The sequence below is a fragment of the Podarcis melisellensis genome (assembly GCF_964234715.1).
Source record: "Podarcis melisellensis genome assembly, chromosome: 10".
NCBI classification, from domain to species: domain Eukaryota; kingdom Metazoa; phylum Chordata; class Lepidosauria; order Squamata; family Lacertidae; genus Podarcis; species Podarcis melisellensis.
The window spans coordinates 23,718,522-23,743,521 of record NC_138542.1 but is presented as its reverse complement, the minus strand read 5'-3'; the positions used below and the strand labels follow the sequence as shown (position 1 = coordinate 23,743,521).

Genomic DNA, 25,000 nt, shown 5'->3' with positions numbered 1-25,000 from the left:
GCTCCACAGCTGTATGACTCGCTTCCTGTTCAAAACCAGGTCTGGGCTAGCATTTAATGCAGGAGTGGGCATATTTGAGATGGAAATTAGTTGAGAGTTCCTTTCTTCGAACCTTGGTATTTTTGCATATCATATATTTAGAGTGTATTTTGCTTGTTGGTGCCGTAATTTTTCAGAACAGAGAATGAATGAAAATGAGTCCATAGGATAGCGGACCAAATTAATTTAAGTAATTAATTAAAATCCTGACCTTTCCCATTCTTTTTTCAGACACTCAATCCATGTCAAGGAAGAGCCAGTGATTGCTGAGGATGAAGACTGTCCAATGTCATTGGTGACAACAGCGAATCACAGTCCAGAATTGGAAGATGATAGAGAAATTGAAGAAGAGCCTTTATCTGAAGATCTGGAATGAACAGAGACTTTGAAACCTCAAAATGAAGGGACATATCACTGACCTTCATAACCACTCCACAACCATGAATATTTGACAAATTTTTACTGTGACTATTTATTAAGCATGGATAAAGGAGAAACAATCCTAAAGGAACTCATTAAACCAGCCCTTTGGGAATCCGGTTACAAACAGGCAAATAGCTTGTTTTTTCTTTCTTTTCTTTCTTTTTTTTTAAAAAAAAGATAAACTGATTTTCGGGGAAGGGGGGAAATAAACTGTTTATATATAATGGCTTGCCCATTTAAAAAAATGTGGCTATCAAGAGTTCATGAAATGACTGAATATGAGGATACATGTTCTGTAGAAAGCAAATGGGCCTCATATACTGCCAAAAATAGTGTTAGTTTCATCAATGTGAAAATTCCAGCATACAGTAGTTGTAATAATGTTAGAAACAATTGCTGGTCAAGTTCAACTTGTTGCTATTGTTTTTAATTTGCACAGGAGTAGTATCAGAAATTAGTGTCACTGCTTGTATCTAGCTGAATTTTGAACAACAGAACATTAGTTTTTTATGTTGGTGCCACCAACTGTAAATGACATAAGTTAGTTATAAACAAACCACAGTAATTAGACTGTTGCAACCATCTAAAAACCTTTTTAAGCTTCCAGTCTGTGCTGTTAGTGTTAAGATGTAAAGTGCAATCCTAAGCTAACATTGTCTGTGCAAGCACCATAGAAACATTTGCATATCTGCATATTATCTTACAACTGTACTCTTTACCTCCTTGTGATAAAGCTTTGTCTACCTGCAAACACAGTCAAAGGCTACAGCTGCAAACCAAAGCCTACTCTAACAATGGCCAATAGCTCAATGACAGAAGCAGCCACATGCTTTGGTCAGCCTTCTGTAACTTTAATTAGTACAAAGGAACCTTTCCATGAACTACCTGCTGTTTTCTGACGACCTCTGGGATCTTTTCATTTTAGCCCTATACCAAGAAACAAATATGGGGGGGAAAGTCAATTTTGTCATAGTGTAATCTTCTGAGGCCAAAAGTCAATCTTAAGTGCAGTGAAGATTTGCTTTCATTTTTAAGACAAAGGTGGGAACAAAGTGCGGGCAGAAGTTACGATAGAAAGCAACAAATATGGATCACTGACCAAAACAATTATGTACTTGATGCAAATGCAGATTGCATATTGTTATGTAAAATATGTTTTTTTAATTATGTTCCCTCCCCATTCAGACCGGTTTCCCCCCTCCCCTGTGGTGAATACATGTTGTTAGAATAAGTCTTGTATGGTCTTAATCTTCGTTGTGTGCTATTTTTTATAGTCTTAAGTTATAATGACAAAAAAGTAGGAACCAAACATAAAAAGGTCTAGTAAAGCCAAAAATTAATTTCATATTGATTTAAAGTAATCTAGGTGAGTTTTTACACTGAAAGCAAAGATTATAGCAATTGTAGTCCATGGTATTTATTTTCAGTCAAACCAAAGTTACATATGATTCTGCCTCTGTTTATACGGGATACTAACACTAACAATACACTCCCTTTGGAAGACTTGCACAGGCCAAATTGTTGGAATGCTCTTTCTTTCTCTTTCTCTCTCTCTCTCTCTCTCTCTGCTTTCTCTTTAGACAACTCCAAACCCAAAAATACAACAATACATTAATGGTGTAGTTAAAAATAGCATAGTCTGATGTTTGCTTGAATCCTAGAAACTTTACGTGTTGCTTTTCATGTGCTGTGCCAAGTCTTGATAATACTTTCCCCCCCAACCAAGGGACCTCATAACCTGATTATGGTTATTGCTTTACAAACAGTTTTTTCCACAGAAGGTGACTGCTGGAGCTTAGCATAGGTACCAGTTCCATGTGATGGGCCTGGGTCTTGCAAACTAAGCTCATTGTGTTCTTTGCTGAAATCAGCAAATAGACTTAAAGAGAAACGCAGTCATCTATCACGCCAAATAAAAGGACAAAATGGCTTTCGAAAGGGTTTTCCCACTTACCCAAAAGGCTTTCTGAAAGCTTCTACCTCTGCAAAAAAAAACAAAAAAACAAACAAAAAGAAATTAGAACAATTATGGCAGATTGCATGAATTGTGAGAGAAAGTCACAGTAACTGCTACTTTTCATTATGTTTGTCTTTGGGTCATGATAACAGAAGGTTTATAGTAATTACATCAAAAGAAAGATTTACCATGTGAATGATGGGGTTGTTGTTTTTCCAGTCGCCTAGGATCCCTAATGTGGGGATGACCTGAAAGGAACTAATGTTTCTTTCAAGTGTATGTTCAAAAGACTTTGATGGACTGGAAGTAAATGTGATAATTGGACCATCAAGGTGGTGGCCTAAGACTACAATGCTAAAGTATGCATACCTCAGTTACAAACCTTTTTGAAAGGAAGTCTCAGCCACAGAATGCATATACCTGTAGAGTTTTGCATGGGTTTTATATAAATACAATTTAATGAAAAAAATAGCTGCTTGCACATTATACCAGAAAAACCTCCAAAACTGCAATTGCTTTGAAAAATAGACTTTAGGTTTTTTGGAGTTTTCTGAGATGCTTGGTCTGTATTTTGATAATTGTGCATATTATGTAAAAATGTTGGTGGACCCATAAATGACCAGACTTTTTCTAAGAAAAATGTTGCTTTAATGCATTTCATGAATTTTTACTCTGATATCATTGCTTGCTAGTAATAGCAAACCTGCTTTTTCTGCATCTGCTTTGCGTAGCTATTGTAAGGCTTTGAACTAATGTATGTATTTATTGCTTGAACTTCTGTGCATACCTTATAAAGCATAATGTCTGACAATTTAAATGGCTCATGTATTCTTGCTTCTATCATAAGCTGATAATGGGGACTATGATCTTTTGTATACAGCAAATTTTAACTGTAGCACAAACATTTGTTTATGTATTGGTGGAATATACCTGTTTTATTTATCTTTTTTGAGGTAAACTAATTTTTGATACTTTTCATTACTGTGTACTGTGTTCATACCTTGAATTCTCTGACGTTAGAAGTCATGGTTGAGAATTGTAACAGCTGTTGTTCGTTCTGTATTCATGGCTCTCACTGCTGAATAAAATAAAGGACCAAACCTAGGATTTGAAAGAAAACTGTCTACCTCTAACACCAGGGAGTTATCAGATTTTATTTTACATAGTTTTAGTCTACAAAGACACAATTGCTTAAACCTAGTGGGCTTAAGGCTTATATTCTGTGTGGTTGAATTCATGGCACAGTTGTACTGTTTGAAAATCAATTAAAATTTCATGTGAATGTTACAAGCATTAGGTAGAATTACCACTAACTGGGTTTTCTTTGGATAACTCAGAGATGGGGAAATGATCATCAGCATTCTGTGTCTACAGCTGCTTAACTTCATAAGAATGCATTTCTTTGTGATTAGGGAATCGAAGCATAGCCAGCTAGGAACAGAGCAACTGAGCTATACTTTAAAAGATAAACCAGGGTGGACTTTAATGTCCCCGGTCAGAATCAGTCGCAAGCTCCCATAGTCTGTTTTACTCAGATTCCTCAAATTGGGCATTCACATTTTGGAGAATTTACTTCAGGATTTAGACTACACATTCCAATACTAGTGTACATTTTTGGAAAGCTAGTGTTATTACTGCTTATAAAGCACACTTTCACCCTTGTTACTTCAAGTGTTCAAATCGGAATGGGTTTTGTCCATAAAAATCAGGCATATTTAACAAACAAAACAAGATGTAAATTTTACTATAGTATTAATGTAAACAGTGTTTTCACTGCTGCTGGATGTAAAAAATGTAAATGAAACCATTTCATTCACTTGCTTAAGTTTCTGGTGTATAAATAAAATGTCTAATTCTTTTTGACCCATTTATAACCCACAAGGTTTTATTTTTTTTTCTCCTTGGAAGTTCATTCTTCCACCCTGCGAGCTCATCAGTTCCTATGTGTTTATTTAGGAGTTATGTAATATTTGACAGATTTGTTACAGAGGTGTTTGTAGGTACCCCAAGGGCTCTGAAAGCAAGACTAACAGACAAGTTAGCAGAAAACCTATCTGCTTTATTAATACTACATGGGGCTTTTTAGGCTCATATTTACTCCTTGCCCTGATGTACACATAACATGCTCTGCCTTGCCTATTAAAAGGATGCAATGTGGGGAAATACTCACCATTCAGCTTCTTGTACGCTTTTTATTCTGAGAGCAGTAGTCACAAAGCCAGTGGGTCCTTTCTCATACAATGTTTTCAGGTATCCACATTTTCAGTATAACTAAAAATTGAAAGTCTGGAGGTAAGAAACATGGGCTTGCAAAATCTCAAGTTATACAGATATACTTTGTCAGGAAGCCATGATTGGCTCCAGTTCCCTGATAAATGCAGTAGCAAACCAAGGCTTGACTCTTGAGTAAAGTCTGCAATGACCCAAAGATATAAACATTGGCTGCAATGCAGAAGACTGCAAATGGAGTGGGAAAAGGTACTTTTTGTCTGCACAATATGCTTGTTTCCACATGTGGAACAGATTTTCTCTTGCACGAAGTACACAGAGGAGCTGCTTGTGAGAAGCAAAATAGCTGCACCAGAGCAGGATTTCTGGATCATGGCCACCACCTATGCTTAATCTCCCACATATATGTTGTGTGACCATGACAATGATTTCTTTCTTGGACCAAGTTGTGTGTTGTTCCTAAGTTGACTTTGTTTTTGTTTTATGGTATAGAGATATCTATAGGGTATGCTGCCCTAGCCAGCTAAACTCTAAATACAAGTAGTGATCATGATGACAGGGGAATAAGGAGGCAAGCCACAAAGGCTTGGTGAACTGGTCCACGTTTATTTATGGTAGCACCAACAGATCCACAGTGGGGGAGAGCAAGGGGCAGGATCCAACTAAAAAAGCAATGGGTGAGCCAAACCTGCCAAGCTTGAGGTGTAGCATATCCACAAGCTCTTCCCTTAATCCACACACTTTCAGGTGAGTAGGGAGGCTTTTCTTTTCCAGCCCCACAACTCCAGGCAGCTGTTACAGGTTGGTCCCAGATGCAAGCAAATCCCACAGCCCTGAGGGCAAGTATCGGGACTACCCCCCTTCACCCCTAAGAGTTATCAACAAACTCTAACCACCTGATAGCTCCCTTCACCTCCCTGCCAGTGTGGCATTCAACCTATTTAGAGGCTACCCCTGCTAACTACATTCGCCATCAAATCAGTGATGGGGGTGGGGGTGGGATCCTGCCAGCAAGCCCCATCAGTAAAGCAGCCAAAAATTCCTAGTCTCAAAAAGTAACCTGCCAATGCAGGTGGGTGGGAAGCTTGCAGAATGAAGGGGCGGCAGAGCAGGTGGGGCAGACTTAAATAGCCCACATGTACCTTCCCCCCCCCACAATAATGGCACAGCATGCAACCACACGCTGAAGCCAGAACACCAAGTCTCCCTGTCCCCTATGGCTGATGCTGCTTTAGGTGCAATGGCAGTGGGATTCTTGGGATTGTCATTGGTGTGGGTGAAGATGGAGGCCTTGAATGCATTTCAATCTCTGTCCCACATCAAAATGCTTTTAAACCCTTGAAATTAAGATGTGGGGCACGAACTAGTGAGTGGTTTCTACCATAAGTGCACAGAGCTGTGATTAATTTATTACGTTTAGAAGTGTTATCATCACTGTACAAAGAGAACAGGGAGGCTTCCCCTCTGGTGCACTGAGGTGCTGGCAGTCTGACCGGAAAGTGAACCTGCTGGACCAGAAATAATTTTGTGGGGACAGCATGCTGAGGACACAGTGCTGCTCAGCCTGAGAGAAGATAAATGCAGGACATGATGGCAGGGACCTCAGGTGTGGGTCCCTGCCATCCAGAAAAGAGAGTGAGTGTTTGTATGTGAAACAGGAGGAGGGTGAACAAGCAGAGATACAGGTAGTGAACAGGTAAAACCAGGTGAAGGTAACCAGAGATGGTAGGAAGATACTGAAGGAATAAGAGAAAAGGCCTACAACTGAATAAAAGAGGGTGGCAAACAGTACCAAGGAGGGAGGAAAGGTGGTAAGAAAGGTTGGAGGTTTGTAAAGTCTCAGGCAGCATATCCCAGTGGCAGGTTAAGTGCTAGGAGTATAAACACACCAAGATTAAGCCTGCAAGGATTGTGGCTCACCAAGTGGCTATGAACATAAGAGACGTGCTGGAGCTCTGAAGGCACTTGGGACCTCAAGGAAGTGAGGTAGGAAAATAGGGTATTCATCAGGTTAGTGTCCAGTATTTTTATTGCATCCATCCCAAGAAAGCGCTATTGGACTGCAATCTCCCAACTTTAATAAAAACACATTTGCCTATGGTCTATTGTCTCCCCGTAATAGTTATGGATATAGATACAAATCCTCCACAAGCAACTACTAAATCCTTGAGAGTCATTTTCAATTCTCAGTCTGAAATAGAAATCAATTTCCTTGTCAAAAAGATTCAATAATAATCTTTGCATAAAACGATGGACAGCCCTGCCCATAGCCCTGTTCAGCTGAAGTGCTTGCATTTAAAGTGAATTAGTCCCACTGATTTTAATGGGATTAATCAGATGAAATTGAAGCAGTGTGGTTAGCTGGAATCTGGTGGGTTTCAGAACTTGGCACAAGCAATTAATGACCTAGATGAGTGATCTAACGTAGTGAGCAGGAAATAAATACAGAAGGAAAACTTCTTGTTTGGAGGTACTGAAGCAACAACCTTGAGAAAATGTGTTTCTGAGCTGTTGTTGTTTTCCAAATGGGATTTAAGCAAATAACAACAATTTTAGATTGCATAATTGAAGCAGGCTTGGTACTGATGTGTCACATCCACACTTCTTGTCCAGTAAGAGGAATAATGGGGAAAGACGCTAGAAGGTGTGGGATTGCAACTGCTTGACCTGACATCACATAACTTACAGACAAGCAAATCTGAATAAATGCTCAACAAATAGCTGGTGCTATATAACCTCCCTGAAAACTTTGTGCAAACAAATCAAGTGCTGTAGATGAAGTAGCCATTCATTAGACAGTAATTAGTGCTTCACAAACATTTGTTTGTAAGACTACTTTCTGTTTAAATGCTCTCCCTGCCGATTATCTTTGCACATCACATCTGTTTATAATATCTGCAACAGCACTGTGCACAAGTTGACTAAATAGAGTGTCTTGAAGAGTCAGCTCACACTGTCAATTTTGTCTCCACACTCCTCTTTTATGTACCCCTGTCACTGCATTGATACAGATGGAACATGTAAATGATGAACTGAGATCTCTGCAGATGCAGCCTCTGTTTCTGAGCAGCAGCTCCTGGATGATAGGGACACTTCTGTTTTTAAGCTGCCACAAGCACAGCACTTGTCCCTGGGAAGCAGAACTTGTATTGGAAAAGAGCCTGGCTCATTCTTTTGAAAAAGATGTCCTAGGGAGGGAAGGAATGCACTGAAACAAAGTACACAGTGTGAACCAGCCCTTAGTCTATGGCTTATTTTAATTTCTTGAAGAGTATCTGCTGCCAAAAATAAGAAACCTCTGCTTGTAAACACTGCCAGTGGGTATCACACTACAGATAAGTGTCTAAACTTTGACCTGCAGAGTATATACAGGCTGCTGTTGCAAAGCAGTAGCTGGTTACAGACATATTGTGCTCACATTCCACATGCTCATTGCAGGAAACTGCTGGTCCAAGGCGCAACAGGGCAAGCACAGAATTACTTGAAAATAATGCATCCAGAATGGGCATGTTTTGTGTCACGTGGCAAATTAAACCATATTGTTAGAGCAATTGTCAACTATTTGGAAACCTCATAATTTAATTCAGAATAAAGGGAAGGTGGAAGGGATGAGCTACAAAAGAAAGGTTTAATGGCTTGCCTATATGAAAAATTGTTACAGAGAGAAATGCCAATGTTCTGGTGATACTAGAGATAGGGAAAATACACCACAATACATGACTAACATATATTCCTTTTTTCTGCACAGCCCCACCCCAAACCCTTATATATGCCTCTCAAAATGTTCAAGTCAACAAACATTCCTCTCCCTGTATAGTTCATTCTCAACTCAGTAACTGAGTGCATGTTTTAGCGCAAGGTTTACAGACTACAACTGGAAAGCAGTCAAGAGCTAGGAAGCTATTCAGGCTGGCTATCAAACTTCTACCAACTTGATTGTTGCAGAACTGGTGTTAGGCCACAGTAGATGTAAGTAGCTTATACCAAGATGCAGGATCAGCCCGAAGCAAAAGTTCAGAGAATCAGCAGCAAGCACCGCACCACACACATTTGCCAGTTACACCTTAAAGTTTCAAATGCCAACAATGTGTGAATGATTGGTCAGCTGTTGGCTGATGCTGGGCACTGAAGTCTGCATTTCCTCAGGTGCATGGCCAGTTGACGGCACCTCCACAGGTAACCCCAACTGCAGGTTCTTCCTAGAAAAATCTCTTGCACACAAGGCCAGCATAGAATTTCAAGAGGGGGAGGTGAATAGATATGCTGGATGATGAATAGATTTACAGAGAGAGATGATTCAAATCTAGTGAAATCAGATTAGCTCACATAGCCAACATGGTGGTCTCTAAATGTTGTTGGACCCAGGTCAGCATGCTTAATGGTTTGGGCTGACTGGAATTATAATCCAACAACATTTGAAGGGCACCATGTTGCTACCCAGGGCTGGATTAGATGAAGGACACTGTATCAAAAATTGCTTTCTAAACCAAAAATGAAGGTTGTATTTTCGCTGTATTGCCAGTAAGTGTGAACTGGGTCTTTCATATACCTTTCACTACCAAGGAAGGGGGAATGCAGGACCCAGAAATTTGCAGCCCTTGTCTATGAAGAATGGTAAACAGAGATGCCAAGTGTTATGGTGGTAGATTGAACACACGTCCCTGCCCTAAAAGCAAATGTGCTGGAATTCTGCCAGTGCCTGTTCAGATATTTATTACCACACTTTAGAAAATACATAAATATGTTTTACTCCAAGAAGTACAACTGAATCAACAACAAGATGAAAGCCATCTCACATGACTACTTGAAGTATCAAGAATTAAACTTCCAGTATCAAAACTTGCCTCCAGATGGCAACTCCTGGCACATCTGAGATAATGACCCGTTTGTCAATAACCGATATGTAATTGCTAAACCATTATACCAAACTGGTATACGTATCAAAGTGACTTTGAAATTCTAGGGAGTCAACTAGATGTCGTTCATGAAGGAAAAGCATAAACTAAAGACTTTAATAAGTAGAAGGAATTAGAAGAATATGGAAAGTATCAGCCCCAAGTGTCTCAAATTTCAAGTGCCACTTCCAGAACAACTAGAGTGGGAGGACGCAATGCAGGAAACTCTTTGCCCAACATAGGGCTCAAACCCACGACCCCAATTAAGAGTCTCATGCATGTTTTTCTTTGTATCTGCAGGAAGATTTAGGACAGAAAAAAAAACAGTGATGGCCACCAGCTTGGATAGCTTTTAAAAAGGATTAGGAAAATTCAGAGTACAAGGCTATCAGTGGCTGTGTTGTGTCTCCAATTATGCTTCTGAATGCCAGTTTCTGAAAATGGCAGGAGGGGAGAGTTCTCTTGTGCTTCAGTCTTGCCTGCAGATCTCCTACAGGCTGTGGGCCACTGTGAGTGCAGGATGCTAGATTAGATGGGCCAAGGGCCTGATCCAGTAGGGCTCTTCTTATTTTTTTATCTGTTCTGCAGCTATCTCTGTGAAACCATTTTATCACTCCCATCATATATTGCTACACCCATAATATATAGTTCTACTATGATGCATTTGCAAATCTTACTGCCTTTAACATCTTGACTGAAATACAGATGCTGTGAGATTTCATATCCTGTCTGCGTTAATTTTAATTCCACAGTAATTCCACATTAATGCAACTGTTTGTACCGAGAGTATTCAACTGCAAGTCAGTGTACTGTTTGTGCTGCAGATGTATCCTCCCGAGGACCTGTTCTAGTGTTTCTGAAATTTGATTAATCTCACTTTTTATATATTACAAGACAAGCAATTTTTTTTCTGATAATATGATTTTTAGGGATTACCAAAGTATTATATCAACACATGAGTCAACACTGTAGCCCAATACCTGGGTGTAATTAAGCTGGATGAAGCTGTTTACAGACAAGACTTTCCTGGGCCCTCAAAATGGGTAGGATGCTTATTAAATGAATCAAAAAGAAGGAAGCAATAGATTTAATAAGTGGGGCCTGCAGCAAAATGCTGGTGAGGAGCACTCCTGCTCCATGTCTGTCTCCAGGATACCCCATTGCATCCCCCCTAACACCCTTTTCTTGCATATACATATACATCCCAGTCTGTTAATATTCCAAATACATTAGGATGGACTAATCAATAAATTTCACTTCCTCTGTTTCTCATTTTTCCAGTCTTCAGTTTGTCCCATTTCTGCATTAATTTACATTTCTAAAAAGACCACAAACACTTAGGAATATTCACCAGAATTTTAGGGAGCATTTCTCTTAGGCAAAATTGCATACAAAGAAGTGCATTAACATTATTACAACTTCCCCCAAATATAATGCATTGTTATATGTAATTTTCACTAAAATATATTTTTATGCACGTTTTAGCCTAATATACACACACCGGGCATGTTTTTTGATTGGATAACAAAATTGCAAAATCCTGATAAGTGCAAATTTCAAGGTTCACATGCAAGTGGAATTGAATTTCTTTCCCATTTCTGGTCCTCAGTGGACTGTTTTGGTGGTTCCCTCCATCCTTCCCCAAATACCTTCTGTAGTTCTACAATCATAGGGGTTCCCCCAAGCCTGCTGCCCTGTCTTTCATAAATGGGTGGCACCATTTGGGCTACATAAAGTTCCACACTCACCTCTGAACTTGGCAAAGAGAGGGAATGAAAATATAATAATGTATCTAGAGATGAGCTGCCTATTGTCCAGTGTGTGTGTGAAGTGGTGTGGAGGCATCAGGTCTCTAAGGTAAAGGGAGGGCAGAAGAGGAAGAAATAGTAAGTGGCACCTTGAGACAAATGTGGACATTAAGACCTAGTTAATTAAATGGGCTGAGGCCGAGTTCATCAAGTGGAAGAAATTTCATTTATAAGGAAGCTGAAAAAGTCACATCTATTTTGTGATGGCTATTTCTCTCTTCCTAAGGACATGTCAGAGAAAATGAAATTTTGAGGAAGAAAATACTGACTCTGGAGCAAGGAATTGATGACACACCGGTTGGAAGAAAAGAGATTGAAGTTTCTTTGAAGGAGGTATTCAATACATCTGAGCTTTAGCTCAATGCAACAAGAGGGACTGGCTGCATCATTTAGAGCAGGGGTGGGAACAGTGTCCCCCTCCAGATGTTGTTAGGGTTCAGCTCCCATCAGCCCCAACTAGCATGGCGAATGGTCTGGGATAACAAAAATTTGGAGAGCCACACGTTCTTCACTCCTGCTCTAGCAAAAATGCAAAGGGATTCAGGATCAACCCAACACATTTTGCCTCACAAAACAGTAGCACTGCATGTTCCAAGAGGTGTACACAAGGGATTTGTTACAATGTCGCTGAGGTGCCTCTTCAGTCTTGTATGGGGTAATATGTGCGCTCAGCATCCTCAACTGTGACCAGTGCAAGAAACATTGAACATCTTGCATTTAGACCAAAGCCCATGTGATTGTGCTTTGGGCCGTACTCACAATTGTGTGAGCAAGGCTTACTCATAAACAAATGTGCCTGGACTTTGAGGTCTTCTTCAGAGGCCCTTCTGTAGGTGCCCTCACTGAGTGAGGTTTGACAGATAGCTATGGGAGGGGATTTTTTTGGTGGTGGCATTTTGGCTATGGGATGCACTCCCCATAGATGCTCACTTGGTACCATTTCAGAGCCAGACTAAGACCTTTTCATGTTCCCAAGTTTTGTAATCTGTTTTTAGCTTTAAACTGCTTTGAATCCCTGTGGCCTCTGCTTTTATGCCACACTATGCTTTTGTTATTTGTTATATTGCTATTGAGTTTTAAATTGCTTTATTTCTTGTTCTGAGCTGCCCTGAGACCTGTGTCATTGGCTGACCTATGAATACTGCTAAGAAATAAATAAAGCAATACACATGTAAGGCCCAGCTCACACAAAAAGCATGCCCGGTACTGTATATGCTGAAGTCCAAGGTTTCTTCCTACAGCACACCATGGTGCAAAGCATAGATAACGAGGCTGTGTGTGAACCAGCCCTGAGTCCCACCCATGCCAGTGGAACTGTATTTTCCAGTTAATATTCTTTAGCACTAGTCTGATGCATAGCTAATACATCTCCAACATTTCATTGACTACAGTAGAGAAGAGTTCTACTGTATCCAATGCACTCTTTCCATTAGAGAAAGGATTTACACTTGCATAGCAGAACTCCCCCTGCAAACCCCTTGCAAGTTCCCCCACACCCTCCCTAAATCTGCCCTGGAAGGTTGGAAGAGCCCCCACAACAAATTTAGGGGGTATATGGGATAAAATTTCTGTTGCACAAATGCGAATCCTTTTTTTCCTAATCGAACAGGTTACTTAGCCCTTGTTTGAATACAATCCAATTTTGAATTGTATCAGCTGTGATCTCTGACAACACCTGCGCTTTCTAGTGTTTAATTTCTAAAATCAGAGGCCTGGAATGCCTCCTCGGTAGCACCTGCCTCCTGATCCCAGCTGCTTGGGGTCATTCATTGGTAAAAGGAATGCATTCTGTGTACAGTGGTACCTCAGTTTAAGAACAGTGCGGTTTAAGAATGATTTGGTTTACAAACTCTGCAAAACTGGAAATAGTGCCTTGGTTTGAGAACTTTGCCTCGGTCTAAGAAGGGAACCCGAATGGTGGAAGGGCACCAGCAGCGGGAGGCCTCATTAGGGAAAGCGTGCCTCGGTTTAATATAATAATCTTTACTGCGGTCCAACGACCCATAACATGAATTCAGAATAAAATACAGATTTATATAGACAACCCCCCCAGGGAAGGGAGACCGAAGTGTTATTTGTTTAATCATGGGTATGTTGATTCATATGACTACTGAAAGAAACTTTGCCATGGCCATTGTGATATCATTGGACTTGTCGTTCAAGAATGAGCCATTGAACCAGACGTTTGCGCCTCGGTTTAAGAATGGTTTTGGTTTAAGAATGGACTTCCAGTACGGATTAAGTTCGTAAACCGAGGTACCACTGTATCTCAGAGCCACTGTTTTCTTGAGTACTCATGCACATGGTTCAGGTCTAGGTTCTTGTTTTGACTTGAAATTTAGGCCTAAGGAGGATCAGCCACACCACTAATTGTGCCCTAATATTCTGGGACAAGGGCTGCTCCACAGTTTGGGAATTGGTGAATGGATCAAAAACTAGTGCCATGGTTTTTCTCCCGTATAGCAATTTTTCCTACCCACATGCATTTTGTACTTAATATTTTGCTAATCTTTCACTTATGGTGAGGGCCATGCTGTTTACAGTCAACAATCTGGGCCATAAGAGGAGTGAAGATACGGCAGTGTAAGTGGTATATATTCTTAGTGCATGTTCAAGAGTACCATGTAGGATTTATGCACTGGAAATAGCATGTTAACTAACCAAGCAGAAAGAGTATGATGTCTGATCACATAGCCATCAGAGTTTCATTTGTCTTCACCAAAGTGCTCCTAGACTATCTGTCCAATCATCACCTGCGACCGACTAATGCAGGAATTAGTCTTTCCCGTAACTTAACAGCTTTGAGACTCTCGGAGGCTCCTTTTAGTGCTTAATAGCAAAGATGGGTTTGGTCTATGAAACCATTTGTCAGCAGAGAATTGGAAAGTTGCAGAAAAGCTGGTAAATGCAAACTCCCTCTTTTCGCTTAGAAAAACATAAATTGATTACTATTATTCTTTTTTTAACAAGTGAATGCCTACTGACAAAGTGAGCTGAAAGCTGTCAGCCTGGGACCAAGAGGTATTCAGTGGAAGTTTTGCTATTCCCTGGGATATATTGCTCTTGTTTTCTAACCATTTACCATCTGCCGTTTGTTAAGATCTATTAATTCCTTTTATAATGGCCTGTCAAGCCCTAAATGCCTTGGGCCCTCAGTATCTACTCTATACACACATGAACTATCATGATCATCCTTAAGATCAGCAGCGTTTCCTTTTTAAAATGCCATGCGTGTGCTAAGTTTGAAAGATGGGGCAGGGGAGTGGACAGTGGCCACTACTGTCAGGGTACTTCATAAAATATTGTAGGGGGTAAAATGTTCTTTCCAATGTATGTAGATCATGTGTGTCTATTTCATAGGATGCACACCTTATGTGTATGTGTGTGTGTTTCTATTTTACAGGATAAATTTTACAGTGTGCATATGGCATTTATTCCCTAGTAAACCAGGCACAAATAAGATAATTACTTGAGGAAGGTTTATTGCTCAGTGGTAGGGCATCTGCTTTGCCTGCAGAAGGTCCCAGTAACCAATTCCCAGCATCTGCAGATCAGGCATGGAGAAATCCTTGTCCAAAACCCTGGAGAGCTGCTGCCAGTCAATGTAAACAATTTTGAGTTAGATGGACTAATGGTCTGGGTCAGTATAACGAGGCTTCTCCTATGTTCTTGTGGTTTACTACCAACTGAATCTTTTGAATTCTGGTGCTGGAGGAGACTTTTGAGAGTCCCATGGACTGCAAGAAGATCAAACCTATCCATTCTGAAGGAAATCAGCCCTGAGTGCTCACTAGAAGGACAGATCCTGAAGCTGAGGCGCCAATACTTTGGCCACCTCATGAGAAGACTCGACTCCCTGGAAAAGACCCTGATGTTGGGAAAGATGGAGGGCACAAGGAGAAGGGGACGACAGAGGACGAGATGGTTGGACAGTGTTCTCAAAGCTACCAGCATGAGTTTGACCAAACTGCGGGAGGCAGTGGAAGACAGGAGTGCCTGGCGTGCTCTGGTCCATGGGGTCATGAAGAGTCGGACACGACTAAATGACTAAACCAGTGTTTCCCAACCTTGGGCCTCCAGCTGTTTTTGGACTACAACTCCCATCATCCCTAGCTAGCAAGACCAGTGGTCAGGGATGATGGGAATTGTAGTTCAAAAACAGCTGGAGGCCCAAGGTTGGGAAACACTGGACTAAACAACAACAAAACCAACTGAATCTCCTTTTCAATCTTATCAATGCAACTTGAAAGACTCCACACACACCCCAGTGCAATTCTGTGCAAGCTTGCTCAGAAGTAAGCCCCACTGAGTTCAATGGGACATACTTTCAGGTAATGGTGTATAGCATTACTGCTGCAGATGCACATCATGGACTTTGATATGATCACTTTTGCTCCAGTCCAGGCACACTACCTTTCTTGCAGACTTCCGTCCACACCCTTTTGGTACTTGTAAACCTCATGGCACGAGGGAATGCTAATTCTTTTTAATCCAATTCTTTCTCTCCCCCCCCCCTTTGCCGGTAATCTGAGCACTTTAAATATACCCTGATGCTATCAGTTAATTTGCCCAATATTTTTCTTTGACAATAAGATGGCTATGTCATTTCTTTTTCATTGAATATTTCAGCATATTCTAAATATTTAATATTTGGAAAAAATTGATGATACCACGAACTTACAGATGGAAAGTGGGTTACAGGTAACAATTACTGTTACAGGGGTGGTCGATATAAATGGAGGAATGCCAAAAAGCCAGGCAAAATTCAAGCCTTATTGTTCGTGAATGTGGTTTGGGGTGGCAGTTTCTTGATACCACCTCTACAACAATGTGTCTCAGTTGTTTTCAAATCTGTACAATAGTTAGACTGGTAGTCTTAATATTTAAAACACACAGTGGCTAGAAGCCAAAGAAACCGTTAATGGAAAGGAACTGGTAGGACCTCCACTAGCTACTTCCTGGAGGGGCCCCACAGGCATACGAGGGGGAGGAGGTGAATATCGGATAGTAGCCATGCTCTCCAATCCATGCCCCATGCCTGGAAAACCCCACATATTTCCTGTAACCAATAAATCTGTGGCCTGATTTCACCCATTTCTGGTCCACCCTTTGTTCCACTCCTGGGGGAGGAACGCCTTTGCATATGATGCACAACTAGATCCTTTCAAAGGGGCAGTATATTTTGAGTAGGTTAAATATGAGTTTTCCGTTGTCCCCATTTTGCTCTAGGCTGTATTTATCATCTACCAGAAAGCCCATATTCATATAAATTGATTGTGCCATGGCTGAGGTCTGTGCCCCACTGTGGTAGTTGACATTAGTTCAAACAGCCTTGTAGACATAGCCTTCAAAGCTGTTTTTGCTATTGCCTTCAAAACCCAGCGCTCTCTTAATCTGCTCTTTATTCCACAGAGAAGAGATCTTGTTTCCCCCACCTTTTTGAATAACTACAATCTCTGTGTCTCTGCAGTACTTCACTTGCCCTCAGCTGCACCTTCCGCATTTTTATTTTATCTTTCCTTTATAATAAGGTGAACAGGAGTGTGCCAAGCTCTTGATACTATCTCATTACTCCGTACATACAGAGTATTAATTTCCTTAGCCTGTTTATATATCATAGAATATTGATTGCCTTATGCATACACCACACCTAATTACTAAAGATTTCCCCATAATCTAGAGATTGGCTCTTCCTAAACATTTCCTATAATTTATTTCCTAAAGGGTGTTCTTCCCAGCATTTCTTTGTGGCATCACTGAAAGCAAATTCGTTTGGCAAGAGACATTTCTGTTGCAGAAATTCTCTATGTTCGTAGAATCATAGAATTCTAGAGTTGGAAGAGACCCTAGTCCAATCACCTGCAATGCAAGAATTCTGTCCACAGCTGTTCCTGTGGGTGGGTTCGAACCACCAACCTTCTGGTTAGCAGCCAGGCGAACTGACCCATTGCACCACAGGAGTGTTGACGTCAACTGACGGCAGGATCCATGCCCCACAACCCTGCAAGCACAGCTGTACACTTAACAACCCCCCCTTAAGGCCAAAATCAGCCATGAATCAGAGGCGGATTGAGTCACACTGGGTGCGGAGCCCAAGGGGTGCCGCAGGGGATGCCACAACTATGAATGGGGTGGAAGAGGTGGGGCGCCGAATTTTGGCACTGCACAGGGCGCCGCTGAAATTTGAGACCCCAATGTCTGCCACTGAACGAATGTCCATGTATAAAGCTGATAATCCAAAGCCATGGATACGAGGAAACTAGCCAAGATATTTGCCCCAGGTGAAGCCTCCAGAGGGGTGCCATTGAGGCTCCCAGGCTGTGTGTATGTGTGTGCCAGACTGGGTCTTTGACCCGGGTGAAACAAAGCCTAGTTTTGCCCTTGGATAACCATAAAAACTATGTATTTTTGTCTCTCATGGGATAGGTTGCTTATCGTTTGAGCAAGGCCCTGTTTAGTTGCTGAAGTTGTCTTAGGGAAACAGCAAATACAAGTAGGATGGTCTATTGTGAACATTTGATTTATTGTTCCCTTTAGTTTCTTGATATTTCTTTCTGAAGCATGTCTGTGTGTGTTCATTCATTCTGAGTTCTTATATAGAAAAAAAATCCACCTTCCTTTTGGTTGTCAGAAGTATTATATCCTCTCTCTTTGCTTCACCCATATTTTAAAATAATGTGATGTTTAAAAACTTCATATAAGTTGTCTGCGGGGGCCCTTGGTGGGTATATCTTCATACAGCATCAGATGGGGAAGGTTTTGTTTCTCAAATACAAAGTTATACAAGGTCAAAGGGGTCACAGACAGAACCTTTCTCTCACTTCCTATAGGGATTATAAAGTCACAAGACCAGATGCCAAAAGTTCAAGCAACAATTTATGATGGAATTCACAGCAAAATGTCTCTACACCTGTCATTTAAGCATGACTGCTAAAACAGTGGCCTGGTGGGAATTGCTACCAAAACGCAGAGTTAGATGTTTTGGCACTAGGTGGGCGCAGAAATTACATTTTTCCACGTAAGTAACCCGAGGCAGTAAAAGGAATGAAGCCGGCATGTGCAATGAGCCTCAGACTGGGGATGCAGCACACGCGCCTGGTCACTTCCACACATTATATTTTTAAATGTGTAGAGCAGGGATGGGGAACCATTGGCCCTGCAGATGTTTTTGGGTTACAACTCCCATCACCCCCAACCAGCATGGCCAATGACCGAGGAAGATGGGAGTTGCAGTCCAGTAACATCTGCAGGGCCAGTGGCTCCCCATCCCTGGTGTAGAAAGCATTAAATGTACACAGAAAATTGCAATGTGTTTTCCCATGTGTTAGCTGAAGGTTGAGTTTCTCAGTTTGGATGCAAGGAGGCTAATGCACAGTTCTCAGGGGAGCTCTCTGGATAAAATGGGGGGGTCTGCAGCTCCTTGGTGGTGTGCTGATCCTTCCTCTGCTTGTTAGGTGGGGGACCAGGGTTTTGTCTCTAGTGAGAAATGCATTTTGGGGAGGGCATCAGAGCCATGAGCTTTGCGTGCACAAGGTCCAAGGTGGAATTACTGAATCTCTAATAAAAGAGTTATCTTGAGCAGCACGGCTGAGACAGACTTAAAACTTTGGAGAGCTGCTGCCAATGAGAGCAGAAAGTGTTTGCTAGATGGACTTTTGGCCAAAGGGCATACACCTACATGGAGCAGGGGGAGGTTCTAAAGAATCCACATGAGAAGCCCACTCAGAAGTCTGTAAAAGTGTCTGAGAACAGGCAGAGGGGGGGACAGCACAAGCCAGAGTTCCTGGAGTGCTAAGCAGATTATTGAAACCAGTACGTATGTCATGGGAAGGGATTGCTTAGTTAAAGTGACTTCCAAGCAACCTTAGGCAGGGTAAAGAGCCACAGGAGTATGGGACCTTAGGGCCTTCTTCAGGTGTATCTTCCGATTTGTCTGTGCAGGTGGGGTGCACACAAGAAAAGCAATTCCCGCCATGCACTGTTTCCTACTATAAAAACGCTCTATGGTTTGCCACAGTAGTATTCTCTCTGGTCAGATGCACTGTCGGCCAATCACATTCAGCACACTTTCCCAGATAGTGATACACTACCATGCATTTGGACAGTTCATAGTAATGGGTCTCTGTGATGAAGGCACAGCAAAACAAACAAATAAAAATTCAAACAGAGTAAGAAAGTGAGAGGAACCCAGAGAAAACGTCTGCCTGATCCTGTGCAGTAGAAAGGGTGAATTTAAAGTTTTGTTTTAATGTTTTGCCATTGTTATTGTAAGCTGCTCAGAGGAGTTTGTTACTGAGTGGCATATTAACACAGCTGAATTGCTAGCAAGGAGTGTGGTCTGGCTTGAGGATGTGGACTGGAGAGATTCCTGAGTGCCAGAGAGAGGGGCCTTCAGGTCTGTGGTTCCCCACTACTTTTTTAACAAGAGATGCTAAGGATTGAACCTAGCATCCCCCTGCACACAAAGCACACACTCTTAGCACTCAGTTATGTCCCCCCCCCCCACAGCACTTTGAATCCTGGTCTGGAAAAAGTCTATAAATAACATAGCCAACATTAGTATGCTCAGCCAGAAGTTTAAGCGCTGTTGCTCCTTCTCTCCAAAATTTTGGGAACACAAGAGTTTTGCGATATGGTAAAATAAATCCTATAAAGAAAATAACTGCTTTAAATATAGTCTTTTTACCATTATAATTCCTTCTAGTAAAGTAAATTCAGTGTTGAACATAAATGGATCATATATCATCATCATTTAAGCTGATTTTATTAGTTCAGTGTGAAATGTTAATTGCTCACATTACTGACAAAATGATGCTTGCAGAAATTACAAATTCATATTTTACACTTTGCAAATTAACAGGAAATAGAATTTCACCGCGAAAATGAAGCAACGATTAGTTTTAGAAATATGTTGCCCCATCTCTCTCTCTCTTTCTCTCTCTCTCACTCACACACACACAAATATTTTGTACAACTAATTTGAATCATTACTCCTAGAAATCCGGCAGCCTATCTAGGTGAACGATAGGCCAATCCACAGAACGCTCCGTTCTTGTCATGCGACCCCTTCAGATCAATGTGTTTTTGTTACAACTTAGAGAACCAGGCTGAAAGAAGCCATCCCTCAATCCTATTTTGAAAAGCCACTTTAAGCCCTTAGGATCCTAATTCCCATTAACTTTTCACATTGGATTTATGTACTTCAAATTGTGCCTTTGATGCTTAAAACATTACTGTAACTGGCAGGACACTGAGGAAGGGAAAGGGGATCCTGGCCAGGGGTGGAGCCACAATTGGCACACACTGGGAAAAGCTGAAGAAGGGTGTGTTTGAAAAATGAATAAAAATTATTTTAAAAAAAAGAAAAAGAAAAGCTGAAGAAGGGGAAGAGGAAAGGGAGGCTGGGGGGTTAGGAAGTACTCACAGGACATCAGAGGACGTCAAAGGGGTAGCTGACACTTCACAGAAGCCAGGGGAAGTAGTCACACCACCCAAACCAGAGGTGGTCCTGTCCCTGCGAGCACGGCGGCCTCTGAGACATCAGAAGCAACAGGAAATGAACTCCAGGAGACCAAGGCAGGCAAGAGAAAATATCCCACTTTGCTAGTTGACCAGGTGAACATCATTAGACTCGTTAGGTCTGGGAGGAGGTTTGTGGCCACTCAGCTTGATTAAGCTCAGGGCAGGTGAGGATCACATGCTTCATCAAGTGTTGGAGGAAAGCAAGGCAAAGGCTCTGTCTGCTCAACTTTCACAGTAAATGGACCACGGCAAGAGGGTGGAGGTGTAAGCTTTGACAGCACTGATAGTGTATTTGGCAACTGCAGAGATTGGTTCATCTAAAATTATAACGTCCCTAGTAAATTATAACTTTCCTAGTACTCTAGACTGGTTGAAATCCTATGTACCTTTCAGTAAGCTTCAATGAATGCAGTCAGACTTCTGAATAAAATACACATAGGATCCTGCTATTCAGAATACACACAGAACCCAGTCCACACATGAAATACAGCTACCAACGCTGCATTTTAACTTTTGAATATTTTGCTATAAATGCTGCCATTTCCAAATGGGTGACACGCAATAATGCTGAAAAGGAATAAAAGAACATAATTTCATCTTGCCGTCATGTTTCCGACTGAACACAGTGGGGCATGCTTACAAGTAAACATGCACAGAGATGCACCGTAAAGAGAACCATCTGCAAAAATGCAATGGGTTTTGCCCAATTTTGGGACCTGCTGTTCACATGTTAATGTAGCCAGCATGCTGTTACATTGTGGTATCTATGTATTCTGACTTGTTCATCAAAATCAGGTGGTGATGCATGCATGATCTTGTTTTATTTACTTACTCCATAATAGCTATAAAAACTTTGTGCACACCCAGCACCTCTACATTGCTGTTCTGAGCAGAAGGCACAGAATGATAGCATGAGGCTTGGAGGCTGATATGTATCCATATAGGAAGGAGGAAAGAAATTGGACCACTATTCGAATCTGGTGGTATAGTGGTACCTCAGGTTAAGTACTTAATTCGTTCTGGAGGTCCGTACTTAACCTGAGACTGTTCTTAACCTGAAGACCACTTTAGCCTATGGGGCCTCCTGCTGCTGCCGCACTGCCAAAGCACGATTTCTGTTCTCATCCTGAAGCAAAGTTCTTAACCCAAAGTATTATTTCTGGGTTAGCGGAGTCTGTAACCTGAAGCATATGTAACCTGAAGCATATGTAACCTGAGGTACCACTGTATTAGGTTGGTTGTTAACAATGTCTAAGGTGTTTTGTTCTTAATGTTGCTCTGTTAAATTTCTGATTTTACAAATCTCTTAATTTATGTGAAATTTTAGTGATGGAATTTTTATGATGGTGGCATTTTATTGCATTCTTCATTTAAAAACCTTTGGTTGTGAGTCACTTTGGGAGGACATTTAGTACAGTGTTACCTCGGGTTAAGAACTTAATTTGTTCTGGAAGTCCATTCTGAACCTGAAACTGTTCTTAACCTGAAGCACCACTTTAGCTAATGGGGCCTCCCGCCGCCGCACGATTTCTGTTCTCATCCTGAAGCAAAGTTCTTAACCCAAGGTACTATTTCTGGGTTAGCGGAGTCTGTAACCTGAAGCGTCTGTAACCTGAAGTACCACTGTATTTCAAAGTGGCATGAACATTATTATATTTATCAATAATAATCTATCAAAGTTTAAGTCTGTGTAAATGCTTTTCTCCCCATTATTCTTTGTTGGCCTTACTTCTCATTCATTTTTTCCTCTGGCTGTTTTGTTAGCCTGGATCAGGGGTAATGAATGTGATGCCCTACAGACTGTTGGACTCCCAACTCCCATCATCCCTGACTACTGGCAATGGTGGCTGGAACTGATGGGAGTTGTAGTCCAACAGCAGCTGACTACCCTAGCTGTACGCTGATGTTGCTAGAGAAATCATTATTATTACATAAAGTGCCCAACAAACATTCAGTTTCATCCAGGTATTCTGTAACAACATCATAATACCTGTCTATATACAACTCGCTTGGACATGCAGGCTTCTTTCTGCCTCTGCCACTGTTCTAACTGTCCCTGCTGTGGCCAAACACATTTTGGCAGTTCTGATATTTTAGTTATCTGCAGACGATGTCTTTCACAGATCTTCTGCACTCTGGCATATAAAGCTTAGTATGAACCTTGGGGCGTCAGCTTCATGATACTGTTTAGCCCTCTCCAGGCAGTAGCTGACTGAATCCCGTACTAATAGGGTGTTCCTTCTATGTTAACGACTCTGTTAATGGTGACCCATTACACTGTAATATGCACCTATCTATCTTACACCTATCACCATAGTATCTAGTATTTCAGGATGTAATATATCAAATGCATTGTAAAATAGAGTGCCACAGCTGGCTGCATACAAACGGAGTAAATTAATTTTCTACTCTTCCAAGGATAATGCCTTTCTTTCTTTCTTTCTTTCTTTCTTTCTTTCTTTCTTTCTTTCTTTCTTTCTTTCTTGGTTTAATATAATCTGTTGTGAAAGTTCTCTTGCCACCATGTTGCCTTGTCCAAACCATGCCCATATCTTCTGAATTCTCCAGCCTGGTGTGACATCGCAATGAGTGCAAAACTTGTCAGGCTCATTCTGAAATTAGGAAACAAGCTGCTCTGGAGGAGGTGACATTTTTCCACTTTGCAGATTTCATACGGCTTTTAACTTTCTCCAGAAACATCAGGCACTTCACATACTATCTGTAGCATCAGTGCAGACTGTTGAGTTTTGAGAGTGGGGTGGGCAGCTTTCCTGGGTGCAATGCTTGAAACTGTGAGGTGGCATAGAATGAGTCAGGAAGAAGATTGTCAGGTGCAGGTATGCTAAATGTGAAATCAACACCTGTGATTTTGTTTTCCTCCATCATTTTATCATGCAAACCTCCTGTCGTTTTGTTTAAACAAGATTTTGCATGGGATAGCAACTAATAAGACACAAAGATGGACTTCTTATCCCTTGCAATGCCTCTTCCATTGCTAACCTCCATTTAAGATATTGACAATGCCTTATGTTTAATTATAATAACTAGATCAGAGTTTCTCTAATTTAGGTCTCCAGCTGTTTTTGGACTACAATTCCCATCATCCCTGATCACTAGTCTTGCTAACTAGGGATGGTGGGAGTTGTAGTCCAACAGCTGGAGACCCAAGTTTGGGAAACTATATGCTGAAAGTCAAATTCCATTCAAGTTAGTGTGAAAACAAACAGGCATTGACTTTGGATGGACAGTGAATTTTATCCCTAAACACATGTAAAGTAGGCCAAGGTATAAGTCCTGGTAGTGACAAAAAAAAATGCCTTTATTTTGCTTGTCCACTGATCTTTGCTATGAACTAGTCACAAAATTTTGCAACTTTTTCTTTCCCTTTTCCCCATACAATCTGATTTTGGCATTACAGTGGTACCTTGGGTTACATACACTTCAGGTTACATACGCTTCAGGTTACAGACTCCGCTAACCCTGAAATAGTGCTTCAGGTTAAGAACTTTGCTTCAGGATGAGAACAGAAATCGTGCTCCGGCAGCGCGGCAGCAGCAGGAGGCCCCATAGGCTAAAGTGGTCTTCAGGTTAAGAACAGTCTCAGGTTAAGTACGGACCTCCAGAATGAATTAAGTACTTAACCTGAGGTACCACTGTACTTTAAATAACTAGTAGTGAAATCCTATGAATGCCTACTCAGAAGTAAGTCCCACTGAGTTCAATGGGGCTTACATCCAGATAAAATATTATAGAGCTGTAGCCTTAGTGTTCTTCTTCATATATAAAACTTTTCCTACTTATGATATTTTTTCAGGCATTTTTTAAAAGTGAGATTATTATTTTTAAGTCGAACGGTATGGTCAACAAATTGCTCATGATTCAGATAAACATTCTGAGAATGCAGCATAATTGGAACTGAACTGCAATGATATCATGAAGCAATACTGGTTAGTACAACTCTGGTTATTATTATTAGGAGTGACTGTGGATGGTTGCAAATAGTTTTCACAAGATAATGTGCTTATATAAGGCACTGGCTTGGAGGAGGGAGTAATGTATCTCTAACATCTAAACTCCTGGCAGCCAAGATTTTGCTTGTACATATCTTACACCCTGTGCTGCCAGTA

The 25,000-nt window shown here is 41.1% G+C and overlaps 1 protein-coding gene and 2 long non-coding RNA genes across 10 annotated transcripts in view; 1 reads left to right on the top strand and 2 right to left on the bottom strand.

The window, feature by feature from the left end:
- LOC309379674 overlaps nt 1–383 on the bottom strand; it is a 3,686-nt gene extending 3,303 nt beyond the window's left edge. Inside the window, exon 1 of the long non-coding RNA XR_014172585.1 lies at nt 251–383. This is a non-coding gene — a long non-coding RNA (uncharacterized lncRNA). The remainder of the gene's footprint in view (nt 1–250) is intronic.
- FOXP2 (forkhead box P2) overlaps nt 1–3,526 on the top strand; it is a 352,653-nt gene extending 349,127 nt beyond the window's left edge. For 6 of the 7 annotated variants that reach the window (XM_081928970.1, XM_081928969.1, XM_081928968.1 and 3 more), the window contains one exon: nt 271–3,526. In XM_081928970.1, the coding sequence (XP_081785096.1) occupies nt 271–415 (145 nt within the window). In that variant the 3' untranslated portion in view covers nt 416–3,526. The remainder of the gene's footprint in view (nt 1–270) is intronic. The other variant, XR_014172562.1, reaches the window with a different exon arrangement.
- LOC309379679 overlaps nt 2,013–25,000 on the bottom strand; it is a 113,992-nt gene continuing 91,004 nt past the window's right edge. For both annotated transcript variants that reach the window (XR_014172590.1, XR_014172591.1), the window contains one exon: nt 2,013–4,690. This is a non-coding gene — a long non-coding RNA (uncharacterized lncRNA). The remainder of the gene's footprint in view (nt 4,691–25,000) is intronic.